At 37.0% G+C, this 17,421-nt stretch overlaps 1 protein-coding gene across 5 annotated transcripts in view; it reads left to right on the top strand.

Moving 5' to 3' along the window:
* Window positions 1-17,421, top strand: part of LRBA (LPS responsive beige-like anchor protein) — a 410,166-nt gene that overhangs the window by 353,441 nt on the left and 39,304 nt on the right. For 3 of the 5 annotated variants that reach the window (XM_054064662.1, XM_054064663.1, XM_054064666.1), the window contains 2 exons: window positions 12,966-13,055; window positions 15,934-16,126. In XM_054064662.1, coding sequence (XP_053920637.1) covers window positions 12,966-13,055; window positions 15,934-16,126 — 283 coding nt within the window. The remainder of the gene's footprint in view (window positions 1-12,965; window positions 13,056-15,933; window positions 16,127-17,421) is intronic. The other 2 variants (XM_054064665.1, XM_054064667.1) reach the window with 1 other exon arrangement.

Consider the following 17,421-nt stretch of genomic DNA (forward strand, 5'->3'; position numbering starts at 1 on the left):
CGTCTTACCTTGTAAGAGTATTTATTAGTATTTAGTGTCTAGTAGTATTTATAAGAGTATTTATTAGTATTCATTAGACTCTTGAACGGATTTAACTATGAACTGATAAATAGACTGAGGATTATGTGTAATGTGTTCTTCATTTTGGTATTAAATGAGCCATCATTGAACCGTTGTTTGTGAAACTGATAATTAAGGCAATACTGAACAAAATAGTGCTCTGCCACACACTATTTTTATGTATTTTTTTCTGGAACAGTTCTATTATTGGTTTGACTGTGTTCTGTTCTACTTGTGTTGTAGCGTGAAAAAAAGTAATTTAGGACCAGGGAAGTTATAAAAGTATGAATCTTCGCAGTTAGAAAAGCATTCACTTTGTACTTCTATAAATAGCTTACTATATTTTGTTACCAAATCTTTTGAATTTTGTAATGGTTCTATTGTACTTCACTATAATGTTTCTTATCTTTGAGTTGGTTTATGCTGCCTAAACTGAATGGTGTATGAAAATGAAAATGGGAAAGGGACAATAACAGTGTTGTTGGGTTGATAATAATGGACTAGTTTAGCAGCAGCAGAATTCTGAAATACTGCTGATGGTGTTAAAAATACATGCTGATGAATGCAGGCAGCAGATTGAATGGTATCTTGTAGCACTTCTCGTTGTGAGTTACTTGAAGATTGGTCCAATGGAATATTTATTTTCTTTTAGTATTTTTAAGCAGGCCAGGAAAACAGTAAAAATATTCCTATTTAGTTAGGTATCCCTTGATGTTTAAATGTATTTTCTAAAGCGTATTTTTGTGTTATGTAAATTAATTAGAAATGGTGCATATGATCAGCTCCGATCTGATATTGACAGTACAGAGATTTAATGACTGTCATCACCAATGGTGAGTTATTCTGTTTTTACATATGAGTAGAGATGAAAGTAATAAAAAATCTGTGTGTATATCTATGTGCATAATGATTCTATGTCTGTGGGCTAAATGAATTTATCATGCACCTTTGACAGCCTCACCTTCTTCCTGCTTACTAATCCATCTCCCTGAGGACCTGCGTTAACGTTCTGTACTGCCGAGCAACTTCAATCAGCATTTTTCTCCTGCAGTCAGCTTGCCAGAAAAATATTTCTTCTTTCCTCCACCAAATTCCTGGTCAGAGGCCCAGTGAGTTTCTGATCTGGACAATGAACAGTATTTTGGGGCAGGCACAACACCTCAGATTTAGTATCTGTTTATTAGGCAATTATTAAACCGGAAATTTTACTCTGGTTTTCTTGGTTTTAGAAGGGATGCTTTTGGCTTTCTCCTCTCAATAAGGTTCAGGGTTTGGGTCTTCAAATCTTAACAGTTGTAGCAGAAAATATGTTTTTATTTGAAAACCTAAAACAAGGAGAGGCTTCCGTATGTTCTGAGAGTTGCAAGTTACCGAGGCTTTTAGGTATCATATGGAAATAATAGCATATGCTTATACCACAGCAATTTCTCCACATAGATGGTCTATGCTAAGCCTAGGATGCATGTGTTTCTGAAGTATCTATCTTCACAGATATATGTATGGATATTGGTGACCTACCTCATCAAGAGAGGCCACACACAGAATAATAGTGGAAGGAACTGAGGAGTAAAGGAGTTTAGGTTAATGCAGAATTTCCTTAGGTCTCCTAAATGGCTCCAACTGGCACCTTTATTTTTATAGGCAGTCAGGTTATATATATTACAAGAAGGAAGCACTCGTCTAGGAAGGAAAACTACTTGATTAAAACCATATTCCACCTTTCTTCTTTTTTAAACTGAAAAAGTAGAACTTTTACATCCTCTCGTACTGCTGTGAACAATTTTTTCCTGCCATTCTTTCTGCCTATGGGAATAAAGGAAGTAAAGTATTTTGAAAGGATCTGACTGGTGTACTAGAAAATTTTAAGCTAAAATGCGAACCATGGGCCACATGCTACCTTTTGGCAGATAAACCCTGGGGAGTGCAAAGCTGGCATAATTCAAAGGCAAATCTCAGGGGGAGGGGAGTAGATCAAGAGAAGAGAGTTTGAGTCACAGCCAGTGGGGGAAGGGAACTGCAACCAAGGAAAAGCAAGGCAAGAGATCCAGTATATCTGCTGGCATATCTGTACACTACTTGTCTCTGCAGAGGCCATTCCTTCATCCTCCTCTTTTTTCCTTGAGCCTTTTTAGAAGCATTGTCATTGACTTGGATCCTTGTACTTGCATATCTTCCTCAAGGAGGTTACAACTGCAGAGGGAAGTTGCTGTTCAGTTGACAAGCAGTAAATATCACATCTCTTCCCGGTGGAAAATACAGTATTTGCCAGCAGAGGTATGATGTAGGACTATCTTCTGTTGACTCATTCTCGTTTTGATCTGTGGGACTCCTGATCTGCCGTGGAAGGGCTTTTTTGTTGCTTGTACAGAAGAGGCAAGGAGTCACAGTAGCATAGATAAGTGTCATCCAGCTGTTCTGGGGAGAGTTTACAGCACCTTCTTATCACAAATTCTGCTCTCCTTTTGCTGTCCAAGAATGGGGGGGGGGGGGGATAGGGGGGAAGTTAAGAGATCTAAGCCATTCAGACCAGGAACTGATTAAGAGGTGAAGCACAATCCATAGAAAAGAATTTGTATCTTGGACTGATTGGCTGTTGGGTATTCCATTAATGTGTTGGTCAGAATAATAGAAATTCCTGTTGTCTCTGGCATAGCGTAACAAAGGATGACCGTGAATCTGGCTTACACTCAGAGCTGCTAATTAAAAGTCAGTTTCTTCATGGATACCCATACGTAGATAGCATAAACATTGGATAAATGTAAGAAAAAGAGATTTAAGTTAATAGTGGGAAGGCAAAATATTACTTGGAGTATATGTCATTGATTTACTACAGAATGCCCCAACTTCAAGAAGTGTGCTGAATTTTATACGATTCTTATCAAAAAGCACCTAATCATGCTCTTCAAATATTTTTTAAAACATGATCTGATATGATTTTGGTGGGCAGTAGTTAAGGAGGACAGATAGTTTTAAAATTAGCAGTAATAGTTTGAAAAAGATGAGAATAAGTCCCATCCAATTAATACCCCACATACTTTCATTAAGCGATTTGCTTTTAGCCTTAGATGATACAGTTGTTTCATATTTCTTCCTCTGAAGAGAAGGTACCTTCTTGTTACACGAAAGTAGTCTGTTTAACGTTAGGAAACACAGCTTTTTCCATTCTATTGGCAATTTTTTTTCTGCTGTTGATATTTTATTTCCATATGAACTGAGGAGCTTCAAAAAATGTGAAGAATCAGCTTGGACATAGCATTTGGTGTGTTATTTGAATGTGCCACTTCTGGTTACATAAAGAGACAAAATAATTCTTTTTTTTCAGTTTTAAGGCATATGGGATAAATTATTTTATGGATAATAGCTTTTAAATGATGCTGGAGATTAATATCTTTGGGTAAGTTTTATGCATCTTGGATCTATCTCTTATGAGTCTAATTTTATTTTTAAATATTTACAGTTTGAGAGTCTTCTGTGCTTTCCAAAAGAAGTTGCAAGGATGTTTAGTTTACATGACCTCAGTTTCATGACAGCAGTAGCAGATCTGATATCTTATCCCAGAGAAAGCATTTTTGGCCTCTCTTTTAGCTGTGTTCATGGTGGGAGTTAATAGCATATTTCAGCTCTAACTCAGCTGGAGAACTCTGACAGCAGTGAATCTTTCACGAAGTATAAACATGATTTGTATTTATAGCATAGTTAACATTTACTAAATAGTTGGGAAAACGATCAGTCTGTTTTTAGCAGGTTGGGCAACGCTCTTTGTTGTGGCTGAGATGAGCTTTAAAAAGTGGAATAAAGTGATTATAAAATACTGTCACAGAGCAGTAAATTTAGATGTGCTGAATTCAGTAAGTAACAAATTCGTGCAGGCAAAATTGAAAGTACTGTAGAAACAATTTTTGAATCATCTCTGGCCAGAAGTGTGTTGCACAGATGGCATGCTTGACGCTGTACAACACAGGAACAGCGTGAAAAGCCAAAGAAATATAAAGAATTAGTCTAGTTTTAGTTGCAAATCTGTATTAAGATAACATTATATGAAACCAGAATTAGGAAGAATATGTTTAAAGGAAGCATACTGATGTCATGGCTAAGGAAAGATGGAATTGTCAGCTGCAGCCAAACCCGTGCCCTAGTCTTCTGCTGCGAAGGTATGCAGAGCAGAATTGCGTAGCCAAGGCAAGGCTCCAAGGCTGTTGTGGGTGGGCAGGTACCACTACTACATGAAATCAGCTTGTCTGGGTGTCTAGACTCTCTCATGGAAAGACGAGTATTTTCTGCTGGTAGAAGGAGCATTAAAATAAGAGGACTGCCATTCCTGCCACCAGTTTATCTAATTTAACTATTAATTCTCATATCTTTGCTCACACTGTGACCGATCTGTGGTGTTGGAGTAAACAAGCAAAATGAGCATAAGCAAGTGTTTACTGTGATATCTGGGAGGTGTGGCACTTTGATTCCATTCAGTCCAGAGTTTGACATGACAAATGAGGGTTTATTGTCCTTTGTCTTAACTTATGTATTTACTGCAGCACTCAGAAACAGGCATGAAAATATTCAGCTGCGTTTTGATCCAGAAAAACATTTGACCTAAATGTTTTCTTTTGTCCTTTGTTACAGAGTAGATTCTAATTTTATCTGGTGCTTCTCCAGCAGGAAAAAGAATGATATTTTAGAGTTAGTTAAAGTAGAACTGTGATGCCTGATATATGAGGATTTAAAAAGTCAGAATCAAACAACTGATTGGCTGGAAGTTATAAAGATTTTTGGAAGGAGGTAACACATGTAAATTAGTTCTTCAGCTCCGAGAGCTTTTTTTTTTTCAGCTCCCGATTGAAATTCAAAGGATAGAAATTTTCAGTGCAGTCAGTTCCCTCACCTCTTCTTGCTTGACCTGTCTTGTGGATCTATCAGAGCTGGAGAGACCTTGAGACCCACCCTGGGCTCTTTTGTGCCTGGCTGGTCTGGCTCAGATAGCTGACATATTTGTTGGCCAGCATTAAGAAAGTGGTTCCTTATTTAGTCCAAACAACATCAATTGACTTTCACAGTAATTGGGAAACTAAAAATTTTTGGTTTAAGTGTTTTTATTGTGTTTGCTCATTGCAGTCTAGGTGTCAAACTCATCCATGTTCCCACCGTGTCTGCAGACGTGGTGTGGTATTTACTTACCCAAATGTATGATATTTGTTATTAGTTATATTTGAACAATAGCTGCTTCTTGAGTGAGAAACTTGCAGTCATGCCGAAGGTGCTTTCCCTTAAGCAGTGTCCAAAAATTGTCTCAGTTAAATGTTACATTTTATTAAATGATAACAAAAAGTTCTTTCATTGCAGTAGAAAACTCTGAGATAATGTCATACACATACTTTGAAAACAGCAAGCTTGATCTTGAAGGTAGTAGTTATGACTTAGTTGAAATAAATGTGTTTCTTAGCTTAGCAAAATGAGTTATTTGTTGGACTTTTATGTCAGTGTATTTATCTTTTTCAGACAGAAATGTTTTATTTTAATGAAGTTTTTTTATTTAATAAATAAATGGCATCCAGTTTTATTCAGTCTTTATTTCTGTTTTCTTTGGTCTCTAAATTCATCTTAACTTTCTTTTTAGACTCTTTTCCCTTTACATTTTGTCAGTTTCTTTGAAGTACTACCAGACCTGTTTTTCAAATTCTAGTGTTTTTTATCTGCTTCTTTCCAGTAGCCAAAGATTTAGGTGTTTTGAATGAGCACATCAGTGCTCCAGACAGAGATACTGTTTGAAATTATCCATGAACCCAGTGCCTCTGAACATTATTGAGTGACATTTGTTTCTGTTGGTTGTGTCTGCTCTGACTAACTGGTTTCTTTCAGATTGGCAGCTGGGATTACACTGCAGTAGATGGACAGCTGCGTGAACTGGGTATTGCAGCCAGGCCGTGCTATGCCTCTGTTTAATATGCCTGGAATGTATATGTTCAGATTCGAGCAACTTGCATGGCCCTGAGGGGGATCTATTTGTATTCTCACAAACTGTAATTACTTTCTGTTTTACATTAGTGATTGCCATGTAATTGTCATACTGATTTGTCTAGACAAAACGTCTTAATTTTTCTTTATTCTCACTGAAAAAGTCTCAGTGAAGTTTAAGAGCTGAGTTAGTGTTTTTGTTGTTAAATGTATGGTGGAAAGTAGCCTACACTGTACTCCTTTCTACGCTTTTCTGTGATGCAAACAGAAGAAAGTATTATTCATATGTTGAATTGCAAATAGCTTTGAGAGGAAAAAAAAATCCTTTGTAGAGTAACCCCCTCTCTCCCTCCAGGCTTCTGTAGTGGCTTGGATTTAATAAATAACAAGTAGTTGGACCAGTAACCAACTTTCAGACAGACAACTAGGGTATTTTGAGCAGACAAAAGGAACTGAAATTAGGGGAGGTGGGAGAAAGGAAAGAGAAAAAAAAGGAAAATATCATTTTATATAATAATATTTATAACACATTTCTTGAAAGGAAGCTACAAGAAAGGAAGGAAAACCCCTTGGTGCTTCATTTATATTTGATGTATTTGATGGCTTTAGTTTCTACATTTCTATTTTGTTTTCTTTTATAACGAGGCATCGTCAGTTTTGTGACATATCTGATGCATCTGAGCAGGCAAAGGTTGCACGCTTTTTTCCTTGTACCAGCTTCCTAGGGTATTCCAATAAAGACCCCCTCTGCAGGTTGTGCCCAATGTTTCTGCCCATGCTTCAGCTCTGAACCCATAAACCTATGTTACTTAAATTGCAGTAGCTACTGCATTAGTGGGCTGTAATCTGCATCTTTTACACACTGCCTGGTTGACGGAGGGTCTGTCACATTTTGCAGGCGTGTTTAATGATACCTAGAGAGCGATATGTAACTCCTGATCTTGCATTTTCTTTTCTTTAGCCTTTCTTCTCCGTGCTCCCTTCCCTCCTCTCCCCTCCCCTTTGTTAGATTTCAAAGCTAGTGTAGGCAATTTTCTTTTAACCAGTATGTTCAGTGAATAGTGAAATGCTAAAACAAAAAATTGAAGTGATTCAACAGAAAAAGGTTGATTTGCAAAGTCAAAGCAAGAGAAAGATTTTTCTGTTTTGACATGGAGAAATTAGGGTGCTCATTTTATTTTTAAAGCAGTGGATGAGAGTGTGTGAATTTATGATACTAACATTTGAGCACAGTATTTTTTCCCTGGGTCAAGTGTAGTGCAATATCCCCAGGGCAGGTGTACAGTCAGCAGGCATATACATTGCCTGTGTCAGAAAAGCATTTTCCCCATTTGTCGCAATGTTGATCTAATGGGGATTGTTTTGAAACAAGGGGAGATGGTACTACAAAGAGCTTCTCTTCTGTAATCTTTAGCCTGTTTTCAGCATTTTTTTCTACTTGTTATAAATGGTGCTTGTTCTCCAGCTAGTGTTACCTGTATCTCTGTAGTCCGTAAGGGATTTAACTAAGAATTTTACCATAGAACTGTAAGTGACTCTCTGGTCAGAAGAGGTTTTCTGATCACTTGTTTTCAGAGCTTGATTTTAATCACCATCCCAGGGGAAAGGAGCTAGTCAGTTGGCCGCTAAGCCATTCAACTTCACTGTCTGAGAGGAAACCTGTCAAATATTCTGTATCCTCTGGTGCTGTAAAGCAACATCTGGGTGGAAAGAAAGGGAAAGCAAGTAATCATAATTGCATATTGCTCAAGCCAATAGAAATCACTGAGGAACATGTGTGTAAGCCTTTTTGAATATTGAAAAGTGAGGCAGGAGCAGCAGAGAGCCAAAGCATTTTTGCAAGGACTGTTATTTTCTGGACATAAATACTGAGTAGAAAGATGGAGGATGAACCTAAACATTTTCTATCCCTAACACATATGCTGAGGGAATACGTGTTACAATGCATGATGTTATTTCACCTGGTTTTCAAATGCCTGGCAAGTAGGTCTTACATTTGAGAAGTAACTAGAGATACTTTGGTGTAGCTCTGTAAAGATACATGGACTGAAAGTAGCCTTTTCTTAGCGAACGATAAGATTGTAGCTTTTCATATATTCAGACAGAGGCATGCATTTCAACATGTGTATGTTGTGCCATTAGACTCTTCAGACAGTTAGGTGTTTCGTGTCTGAACAGGCATGATGAAAGCAGCTCTGAGCTAGTCTCTTTAAGGGTCTTTAAATCTAGAGTTAAATGGTGTATGTCTTGCCTTTTAACTACATAGGCCTTCATTTCAGGTTTTGAGTTCAGAACTTGAGACCATTGCATTCGTTCTCTGTGACACTCACTGCTGTTCCCCCTCCCCCCACCCTCCCTCATATTTAATTTTATAGTTCTTTCAGACATAAATATGAAAAAAAGCAATTTTGACTTAGTTTCTGAGTGTTGCTGCAAAGAAAAGTAACAAACATCTGTTTTTACCTTAACTGCATCCATATGTTCAACCTCCCCATCACCCTCCTTCCCAAAAAATTTACAGCTGTATTTTGTAGGTACTGCATGCTGTTGAATTAACTTTCTTCACAGTTAGATTAAAAGGTAAGTTCAGAGACTGAAAATATCCATGCTAAGCAGTGGCCAAAAGCTACACTACATCTAAGCCAAGTTTAAGTTTTTCACTCTTCCTCTTTTAATTTACTTCCCTATTTCCCTCCCCCTCTTCCCACCCACCAAGAAAAGAGGAGATGATCCAGGAGCCTTTTTTAGGAACAGGTTATTGCAGTAATCAAATAAATGTTAACTTGTGAAATTTGCTTATGTCTTTCATACTTATAAATTAATTAACATTTGAAATACCACGTTTGTCATGTAAGTGTGTGATCTGAGAAGCATACTGTGTGGGTTATTGTAAAGGGTTAGTTACCTTGTTTCATTTTACTACTTCTTGTTGTAGCATCTGGAACAATTCTGGACTTAGCTAAGTTTTGGTTTTGTAGAGGATTAACAGGAAGAAGGCTATTTTACTGAGATATTTGAGAAGCAGTCAAACAAAATGGTGAATGATACTATCTTTTACTTTGTGATATGCAGCACACTTTTGGAGATAAGAGTTTGTGGAACTAAAGATATCTTTTAAACAAAAGTTATTCATTTCCAGTTACATAATGCTTTAAATAGATGTGAAACTAGTTGTGCAAATTTCCCAAATATTTCTCCTACAATAATATAAACAATTGTATGCTCCAGAGGGATTCAGCAGTGTGAGAACATGTGCCCTTACTCTGCCACTAGAAGAGTACATCTCTTACTAATACCGACTAATGCTAGTAACACATTTTAGAAGCTTACATTTTAGAAGATAGAAGTTGGGAGGTGGCTATGATTTTAGAAAATGAATTGATGACTTTTTGACCCATGGTCATTTTACTGTACATTCTCAGGTAAATGGTTGGCTTTTATCTTCAGAGGAGATATTGACTATCTCTCTGAGGAAAAGGTTCTCTATTCCTAGCTGATTTTCTTTGACAGGTTGAATAAAAGTCTGAGTGACTTTTAGTGGCTAAAATGCCTGTATTTATCTTTCTATTGTTATGTAAATAGAAAGAATGGAATTTGATTCTAGCTCCACCATCACATGGCCCTGCTGACAGAGGGAGGTCACCTTGAATAATCCTTCTATATGTGATCATTCTGACTGAGACATCACCACATGGAGTTGACATCTGGATTGACTAGCCGTTGTGTCTAGACAGTGTTGTCCAAGTGTTGTTGCCTTTACTCAACAGTTTCTCAAATTTCTTTTGAATCTTTGAAGATGTCAGTAAGGAGGACATACAGATACCCGTGTCTATGCCTTTACTGTATGTACAGTTTTGATGTTTTACGAAACCTTGTTACCTGTGGTAGGACATGATCTGAATATAGATTTTTCCTGGTTCTGTTGGCTAAAAGGAAAGATTGCGTCAGGGACTATTGTAGTTCTGGAAATGTAGACTCCCACATTTTTTTCGAAGGACCAGATGGAACCTAATGAGTATAAAAGACTTGTTTGTGCCAGAACTGTAAATTCCAAACTCAAGCTAGATCATAAACATGAATGTAGGAACTGTCTGTTAAAGACTGAAAGTGGAGAATTTGTGGTCCTCTAAGGCAGACTTTGGCAAAATTGTTTTCCCATTGGTCAACAGTTTCACCAGTTCTGACAAAAAACCTATGTGAAAGCAGGCAGTGACTATCTACTTGGAGTTTTAATAGAGTATTTCATACTTGTTTTTAATATCCCAGAGGGATTTTGTTCTGCACTGAGGGTGGGTGGGAGACAAACACATGTTCTGCTGCTGGTGTTGTGTGGTCTGGGAGTGTGATAATGATGACCATCCTATATGTGAGCAAGCAGTGGAGTCATAACTGTATCTCTTCCAGTTTTTATGTTGCTGGAAGATGGTGAGCTCCTCTGAGATGTGAACTGTGGAAAGTAGCTTTCTGACTGCTGATCTTTCATTGATTAAATCAATTATAACATCTGATTTTTGTTCTGCATCAGTTTGGGCTCTTGTTATGATGAATGTATTTAAAGTTTTTGAAATGCCCAGGATCAGTGTGTGGTGTCTTGTGTTAATTTTACCTTTCTTAGTATTGGCACTATGTAAGAGAGTATAGTTTGTAGACTTAGCATTGGGAATTAAAGGGCATACCGGATTTTGTGAGTAAGACAAAATTCTGACTCCCTTTAAATGATGAACGTGGACTGTTGGGGAATCAATGTTTCTGCATTGGTCATGATTTGATATATAAGAAAGTGAACAAACCTGAAACTTATTATTTCCTCATTTTGTGTATTCTATTTTCAGCTCTAAAAGAAATGCAGTGGAGTTGTGCTTCAAGAATATTTAATTCCTTTTCAATAATATATTTGATTTGTGTTTTATAGGAAAAAAAAAGTAGATCCCATAGACTGTAGATTTGCCCTAAAGATTTTAACAAGCGCAGAATAACTGACATTCAGGACTGACTGCATTCTGCTCCTCCTTTGTTCTTCTGGTTTTGCTCTCAGTGCAACACAGAATTCCTATTTGCTAGTAAATCTATTAGGCTCAATCTACAACTAAATGTAAGCAAATCTTTTTAATCTGAATGTTTTGAAACACAGCTTTTTACAGAGAGAGTAGAGATGCTAACTGGTATGACTTTGCTTTGTTAATGCCTCATGTCTTAAGGGACCTCCAACTCTATGCCCTTCAGAGTCCCTTCGTATCTTGAGTCACAAAAATGCAGAATTGAATTTTAATGTAACAGGTCTTATCACTAGGAAGGAGACTCTGATGGTCTTGCTGAGCTTCACTTTTTCATTAACCTGTTACCAGTCTTACTCAAAACTACTTAGTGAATCACAGTATGTCAGATTTCAGCAAGCTTTTTGATAGAATTACTTATTCACTAGTTCTTTGAAGATTAATGTGCTTCCCAGAGTGGTCAAGAGTGTTAGAATCTGTCCATAGTGTAACTTCTGGTGAGTTCAGATGCTTCAAAAGCCGTGCGAAGTGTAATAAGGTTAAATGTTTTGCATGGCATGTTTCCTATCACAGGATGATTATGTTTGATGATCTTAAGGTCTCAGGTGCATTCTGCTTTCATTTTTGTTATTTCTGTAACAAAAGAACATTGTGTGTCCCAGTAGTAGTCTTCATTATTAACTAAAAGTAATTATTTCTAAAAATAAGATCAGCATAAGTGTTATTCCATTATCTCAGAAGTTTTAGTTGGTGGCTAAATTAGAATGGGAAGTGTGAGTGTAAGGAGTTTCCAGGTACGTTTAACTATCAAAAAGAAGAATCTGAGAGAAAACCTCAGTGTTCCAATAGCTAAATAGTCACTAGTGGTTTTGTGGTTTTGCATTCCATTTAAACCACTTTTTTGAAGGCTCTGATTTTCAGCACTCCTTTTCAAAGTAGGACTTGCTAATGCTTCACTTGAGATACTCAGCATCACTAGGCACTTGAGAACGTAGGACTCAATGCACTATGGAACAGGAAAACTTAAGTGTTGGCCCGTATGCAATCTGTTCACCACCCTAAAGTGCAAGTAATTTCACTTAATATAGCTCACAATGAAAGAGGTTTATCTAAGCTGAATGATTTAAGATTTTCTGTAGTATTAGCCTGTTTCTGTGGATAGTGCAGGGGCCTATCTGACAGGAAACAACTTCTTGAATTTTAGCTGCTTGATTTTATCTTTAAGCCAGTGGGCCAATAGTTGGCAAAGTGGAAAACTAGGTGGACATGCCTAGGCAAGAGGAATAAGTTCACACATTTCAGAATAATTATTTTTAAGAAATAACTAAGCCTGTGATGGCATTTTCATGAATGCCCTATGAAGAAGCAATGAAGCACCTTGCTGAAGATACAGAGCAATTTTTTTAAAAAGATCGTTGCATTCTATCTTCACGTTCTCTTTCACATGCATTTAATATTAGTCTTTCTGTTGGTAGTTTAATGCATCCTAAAGTTGTTTGCTCCTTTTGAATTAAAACTGAAAGTAGGTGTTGCTTTCATTGTAGTTATTGCTGTGAAACTAAGCAATGGAGTTTAAATAGAAAGTAGGACACACAATACCTATAGAAGCTTTATAAAATTTTTTGTTTCTGAGTTATGATAGAAACAGGGTAAGCCAGTGTTAGAAAGGTAAAATGGAGCCAATAAAGAGGGTTTCTGATTATAATAGCTTGTTTCTGTTTAATATCATTGAGCAGGATGAGGTTTTGCAGAGTTTCTCATGGAAATAGATCCACAGTACTAAAATGATTACCTCATTCTTAGTACCAGTGCCAAGCACTTAGCCCCACAGTGAACACACGAGGTTGATTTTCAACATGAAACAAGCCAGAAGTGTGGAATGACATTTTCAGGTGACAGTTATGTTTCTATTGCCTGTAATTAGCACCTCTTAACATGCAAACTCGCCTGTGCCTTTTTCAGGCTGTTGAAGCTCAAATACGAAGTTTTGGACAGACCCCTTCCCAACTGCTCATAGAACCACATCCTCCAAGAAGTTCTGCCATGCAGGTGGTAAGTACCATGTTAACTCTTTGTGACCTGTCATTTTATTCACTACCTTTGCTCTCTTAAAGTCATGGAACTGGCCACTTTGTTTTCTTTTATGTGGTTGTAGAATTGTGTTATTAAAAACAGCAGATGAGTTACAGTTTTGTAGGACTAGGAGTGTATGCAGTGCTTAACTATTATTTTATATATTGCTGGAAGGATAGTATTGGTTTCTTGTACAGACCTTTTTTGTCAGTGTAATCTAGGAACACTTCATCAGTTGATTTTGTTTATACCATACCTGTACAGGTGAGAGCCAGTCATCATGGAGACAATTTAGTTAACCTTTGGCAGATTCCCCAAGAAGCATGGATTTAGGAGGTGGAACTTCCTTGTCTTTTCCCCTAGGGATAGGTTTTCCCCTAAAACCAGGATTACTAGGAATTCATGAGCTGAAACTTACATAGCAAAGAATGTGACTAAATGTGTTTTGCAGTAAAGCTAGGGTGATAAAATCCAGGCAGTGAGCATTAACATGCTTTCCCTTTTACCTCTGCTTGTGTCTAATATAATTTTATTATACAGCCTATTGTTTTATTACTGATTAGTTTCCATATTGTGTTGTGTGCAGTCGGAAATATTGTTTGTGTTGTCATAGATCCAAAACTATGTATGTTAAGTGATACTCTGACCAGTGGAGCAAATGGTCTGCTAATTCACAAGTTTCTCAAAAGGTTTCCTTTCCTTATTGTTAAGATGGACATCTTACACTGAAATATAAAAAAAGACATTTTCTTCATGTAGGTTCTCTAAGAGCTATGTCCTACTCAAGCAGACTTAGTTTATTATATTAAAAACGTATCTGAAGTGCAAAAGGTTGTAGAAAAATTGTAGTGCCCTCATCATACAGCTACACCCCATAAGTGTGTCCATCTGTCATGTGCCCATGCACTGGGCACTTGCCCTTATTTAGAGGGATTTGTTTCAGGAAGAGGAAGAACTTAAGAAGTCGATCGCTGATGTGTTCGTCAGACCCATTGTTATATAAATAAATTTGATACTGAGCAGCAGATTGTGTGGTTTTATCATAATATTTTTCATCATGCTGAATTAGTAAAGATTTAGCATCTAATGGAAGGCATTGAATTCTATGAAGTTTACTGTTTCTAACTCCTGCAGTTCTGGGGGGCTGAGGTACACACAGAAGAAAACACTTACTTTGGCTGGTTCTGTGGTTATATTAATACATGATTTTATAATAGCAATATATTAAGTGGTTTTAAAAGTAGTATTCCTGGAGCTGAAATACAGTCAGGGTATTTTTTCTGTCACAATTTTGAAATATTTCTAGTGCTATTATTTACTGAGTTTTCTGGTTTCATGTGTGCATGTGCATGTATGCGTGAATACAGCCAAATTGAAAGCTACCACGTGCTGTGTTAAGTGCACAAGCCATAATATACACCAGGTGTAGTAATTAGCAGTCACACGAAGGCTGCCTATTTGTCTGGTTTTGCTGCTGTTGCTGTATCCCCTTGTGTTTTCAACCATCAGATAGCTGGATTTAATTGAGGCTACATCAGATGAGGCATTACTGACACCTTTAATTGAATGAGCATCCAGGGAGGATTAACTCATAATATTGATTGGCTTTTAGCCACTTGCTCAGAAGGGTGTCTGGGTAGCTTATTAGTTGCTTTTATTTACACCTTTATGCAAAGACTGTAAATAGGAATTCATGGAGCAATATGTTTTTCTAAGTACTCTTAATAACTTTTTAAAAAGGAGTGATAATAAAAATGCAAATGTATTTAATTTTTTTATTAGTTCTATGTAAATACATTAAATGTATGCACTTACATGCACATATATGTAATGAAATATTGCAGGTGGAAGATAACCAAGAATACTTCATTAGTGTTCTAATTCAGTCATTAGAAAATTACAAATACTAGAGTGATATGGCAAACTGATGACTAGAATGGTTGTATTTTGACATCTAAATGGAGTTCTCTTCTTTAGGTACAATACACAATCAAAAACCTGTTAAGTTTTTCCTCCTTATGTTTGATATCCAGATACAAGGTCCTCAATATTTTGTTTTGACATTTGCAGTATTGTTAGCGCGCTTAGTTTAGAAGTTGTTAAACTTTTCAACTTCCTAAATTAGAAAACTAAAACCTAAAAATATTACATTGAAAATGAGAGTCTGGATTCATTCTCTCCCTTTAGTATTTCTAGAAAGAACACAGGATAGTGTCTGTAATCACATCCACTTTATATTCTTTACAACTGTGTTTAATTATGTTTGTCCTTTGAAACACATTTACAGTGAAGTCTTCTACTTTGCATTCATAAATCTTATTTTGGTACACCAGATATATATACAGAACATATATCTAGTATATACGTGTATCTGTTTATTTTAATGTGCATTCATGTTCTCATCTGGCTTGTAAAGAGTTGCAGTCTGCCAATTTAATGCAACTTCAGACAATCTCTGGGAGCAGGAATTTCTTTTGCTCACTTGTTTTTTTTTTTTTTGTTCCCTCCTAGTTTGGCATTGCTTTCCTTGACAAACTATCTGCAAATATGAAGGAGAATTCTTTTGGCACAGATAGGCAACTGGAAAACTTTTAGTTCAATCTGCTGTGTCTGTAGCAGAGTTTGTATATTGACACCTTGTCTTCAACAAGGCCCTCAAATTGACAGTGGAAGTTTTTTCTACTTAAAATAGTTGTTTTCACAAGCCTGTCTACTATTACTGCATTTGCTTTTCACTGCAGCTACTATTGGATCTTGTGTATTTTAATTCAGTCTTCCTTCTCTTGTCCTGTCTTCCTTTTTCCTCCCATGTTTTCTTCTCCTGTGTATTTGGGTTCTTGTTGTGTGCACTCAACAGTATCTCCTCCTGCAGAGTCCACTGATGTTCACAGACCAAGCTCAACAGGACGTTATCATGGTCCTAAAGTTCCCATCCAACTCCCCTGTCACTCATGTAGCAGCCAACACCCAGCCTGGTCTGGCTACTCCTGCTGTGATCACAGTTACTGCAAATAGACTATTTGCTGTAAATAAGTGGCACAATCTTCCTGGTAAGTAAATTGAAGTAAGTAGCCTAAGAAACCACTGCTATCAAGCAGTAGTTCTGTGGTCTGTTTCAAAATTTGCTGCAAAACTATTTGAAGTTTAAACTGTGAAGGGCAAGTCCTGTTTGTTGACACAGCATGCTTTCCATATGTGGACTTAGTTTCTCCTTAAACAGGTAATCTGGACTATTGTGTAGTAATGTGTGTAGCACACAAGAGGTTTGCAACAGCACTGTATTGCTTTACAGGCCATCAGGCACTATGTAAGAAGACAAAACCAGTATATTGCTACTTGATCGTGATAAAGTCACACTCTTCCTCTTAAATTTTTTTTTCAGCCAGATGGAAGCCTGAGCCATATCATTTCAAAGACAAGTTTTAAAGCACGTACAACTTGCCCAAAAACTTTTCTGCTGTCTTTTTCTAGTTGATTATGAACACCATGTTCTGATGTTAAAGCCACTGAATGAGAATTGGAAGATAAAATATAGGGAAGTCTGTATATTTTGTAACTTAAAACATCCTGAAGTTATTAGGTGTTATGTGTTTGTCAGTATGGAAGCAACATATCAGTTTGCATAGCAACGAATCAAATTAACTTTCCTCTAAAAATGTGTTGGACTTGAGAACATAGTCATTGTGTTTTCTGTTCTAATGTTTTCTAATCTTAATGGCACCTGTCCTCCTTTCCCTGACTATGACAGTCTCAGGCTCAAGCTGTGAAAGGTAGTTTATTTTAGTGCTATGCAGTGAATCTGGTCAAAGACTTTGCAAGAAAGGGGGGAAAAAAGAGTTCCTACTTGAATAACTTACATAGAAGATGCTTGCAGCAGAGTAAATGCTCACATGACTGAAATTCCTACCAAGAAATCTGGACCTATGGTCCTTGATTACTTTTCAAGAAAAGCCAGATGACTCACTTTTTCCTAATTTTCACACATTATCTCTCAACATTGGTCGAATAGAAACATGTATGTATTGTTTTACCCACACAAGAAATGCTTAGAAAGAAAAATGGGGAGGAAGGGAGGAAGGGAAGCTTGTCTAGATAACAAGTTGTGAGCAAGAACTATTTACAGGGCTCTTGACATTTGTTTGAAAGGAGGATGGCAATATCCTCTCATACCTAGGATGTGATGACCTGGGGCATATAATATTCAAGGCTTTCAAAAAATAACTTTTGTAGATGTACAACAGTCATGGGAAAAGAAGAGGATCTGAAGTGGTAGGAGTTGATTTTCTCTCAAGTCTGCTAGTTGATGATCTGTGAGCAAGCAACCAGTTGTTGAGTGTAATAATCA

The sequence above is a fragment of the Cuculus canorus genome, chromosome 4, assembly GCF_017976375.1.
Source record: "Cuculus canorus isolate bCucCan1 chromosome 4, bCucCan1.pri, whole genome shotgun sequence".
Taxonomy (NCBI): domain Eukaryota; kingdom Metazoa; phylum Chordata; class Aves; order Cuculiformes; family Cuculidae; genus Cuculus; species Cuculus canorus.